Genomic DNA, 3,068 nt, shown 5'->3' with positions numbered 1-3,068 from the left:
AAACAAAATATTTTCAAAACAACAGATTGCAAGGTAACCTAGGTGCTTCGTATAAATAATTGAGCACTTATTTTAAAGCTTTGTAACAAGACAAAAGCAGAACTGAAGGTAACGAAGTGCTATGGATCAGAAAACAGTTCATATAATATAATACTCTTCTATTGAAATATATGATAAAGCGTATAATACATGGCAAAATACGTATCACATGCCGTATCACCCTCGATCAATATCATCCCTCGGGCCTAAAGGCCCTCGGGCTGATATTGATGTCTCGGGATGATACGACATATGATACGGATTTTGCAATGTATTATTCTCTATATATTGAAGGTGTATATATAACAACCATTGTAACGACCAAGGTCAACGGTCAGGTAGGTTCATGGTATACACCTGATGTCATGGACTACACTATTGACGTAAATAAGTATAACTTGGACCTTAGTGGAATAACATCGTTAGTGTTTGAAGTAAAGAGATGTGGTCGAACACATGTTCTTCTGTCAAGTTCTGATGTCAGAAACTCGGCAGAACCAATGTATGAGATTGATATTGGATATAATAATTATGACACCTTCATCATCTATCGCTCTGACGATTCATTAGATCATGAAAGCAGGAAATATGTTAACTTTCCGACTCCTGATATATTTAACTGTACGATGTACTATCCATTCTGGATTAGTTGGAAAGAGGGAGACATTAAATTAGGATCTGGGATTGTCATTGATGATAACATATTGGGATACTTGACAAATGCACCTCAGTTTGAAGTGAAAGCTATTGGAGTATTAACAGACTATGGTGAGTTAGGAAGTTGGAGAATACAATTTGAAGGTAATTTTGAGGCATTAAATATATAGTCTAAATTCTGACAGTACATCGTTGCTCTCTTGTATATCCCACACAGCTTAGTGGACGTTCTGTTTTTGCAAGGGTTGGACTTTCGTAGAAAGAAGACAAATAGTGTACATTTTACTATTCCCAATAAATTCTTGGGGAATACATTTTTTAATTGTAAGCATATAATAAAAAATGAAATATACGATGAGCATATATTGTTTAATCTCAATAACATATATAATATAATTAGTACATACAGTTTTTCTGGAGTCGATGCTGTAATTTTATGTTCTTTTCTCGCCTGAATATTTTCATCCAGTGTTTTTACTATAAACATTACATTTAATGTTTCAGTAGAAGACTCTAGCGAAAGTTAAAAAAAAAATAGGAACTAACTTAATGTAAAGGTCAACATGAAGTATGTTTTAAGGTGTAACACGAGTAAGTAATGAGGGAAAGCTGTTCGTTTCACTGATATAGTTTTTTGGTATGAGATATTTCTTGGTTGTAACAAATCATAGACTTTGAAATGGACTTGATAACTTTTTGCGTGCTTGTTTGCAGTACTTTATTGCTGTACAAGTATTTCACAAAAAAAGTCATGCAAAATGGAAACGCTATTCTTTCCAATTCTAATAAGTAAAAATAATATATTAATTATAAATATGGCGTATTACCAAAAAAGGACGAAAGATACCAAAGGGACAGTCGAACTCATAAATCTAAAATAAATTGACAACGCCATGACAATCCAATAGATGGATAGAAGCTGAAAGACATTAAACCAATTTAATTTAGTGTCAAAGACTGCTGCCACACTCCATGTTTAACTGTTTTAATCAGTTTGAATAAGCACCAATACTAGAAGTTTGAAAAGACATGCAAAGTATTTGTGATGCTTATTCGCGTCATCACGTGCAACAGTTTTACCATGTATGTGAATCTTCACATTTCTGCGTGTTTTTCATGTAATTTATGAAAGGCCAAACAACATTTTACTTTCGAAAATGAAACCTCTTCATATTCTATAGTGGTTTGATTACAGCTTTCTTATTACTATATTAAAAACATTTGAAATAGTTTCAGACACATTTACTGGATATTTTGACAGCTGTAGTATGGATAATACCAAGTCTGATTTGGTTGTTGTCGACGACATAAAATGTTTAGAATCAGATTGTGCTGCAAGCTGTTTTGTGTCAAAGACTTGCATGGGTATTAATTTCAACAGTGTCACTACTAGGTTTGTATCAAAAACAAAAATGCTTAAATGTTAACAAAAATGATTGACGGATTCTAATAAATGTTAACCAGTCATGTTGTACAAATCTAGAAAGAACAAGTCTATTTTAAATCTATGATAAATGGTGTTACCAAGTGACAAAACAATTCAAGTACAGAAAAAATGTTGTCCAAGTATAACATCTGTAGACTTTTGGAGTATCACGTGAGCATGCGTTTGTAAATTTATTATGTAAATATCATAGTTATCAAATATTTAGTTTATCAAATATATATTTAACCTATTTTTGTTAAGGCGCCAGCAGAACCAAGTCTCTGAGTGCGTGATTTCTTCGCTGTATTTAAGACCTATTGGTGGCTTTCTGCTGTGTTTTGGTCGTGTTGTTTTCTCTTTGATACATTCCTTATTTCAATTCTCAAGTTTAAAATGCTTAGTCATTATTGTCAATATAATAAAAAATAAATGTGACAATCATACAAATGAACATTGTATCTAGCTTTATAACCCAGCTTCATCTACCACTATCTACATTTGAAAACGCATGTTTCAATTCAGAAATTTGACACTTGTTCTCCATTTGTTTCGGATTTCATTTTGTTATTTGATAACGAACTTTCCGTTTTTAATTGTCCAAGGAGTTCGGTTTGTTTTGCTTGTTTGTTATGATACTTTTCACCATTAACAAACTATGCTGTATTAATTTTAACAGTAGGAATTTTTTACATTTAAGATGTGAACTTCTCTCATTTGGATCAGATGTTGTGACAGACATACCATTTCACATTGAAGCCGGGTGGAGATTCTACAGTAAATGTTTCAATGTGAAAACTGCTTGTATTGGATGTTATTTTTAGACAGATAAAAGCAGTCTTTGATAAGGATCTCATTTAAAAAAAAAAATTTAAGAACAGATATTTAGTGATGTACTGTAGATACATTTACGTTCGAGTTTGCCAATTTTCGTGAATTTAAGAAAAAA

The 3,068-nt window shown here is 32.1% G+C and overlaps 1 protein-coding gene across 1 annotated transcript; it reads left to right on the top strand.

Moving 5' to 3' along the window:
- The first annotated feature begins 404 nt into the window (after positions 1-404).
- Positions 405-866, top strand: LOC134697600 (uncharacterized). The gene has a single exon (XM_063559884.1). The coding sequence runs from the start codon at positions 405-407 to the stop codon at positions 864-866; it is 462 nt and encodes a 153-aa protein (XP_063415954.1).
- Positions 867-3,068: the final 2,202 nt, after the last annotated feature.

This window comes from Mytilus trossulus, chromosome 14 (genome assembly GCF_036588685.1).
Source record: "Mytilus trossulus isolate FHL-02 chromosome 14, PNRI_Mtr1.1.1.hap1, whole genome shotgun sequence".
Taxonomy (NCBI): domain Eukaryota; kingdom Metazoa; phylum Mollusca; class Bivalvia; order Mytilida; family Mytilidae; genus Mytilus; species Mytilus trossulus.
This window is presented reverse-complemented; position numbering and strand designations above follow the sequence as displayed.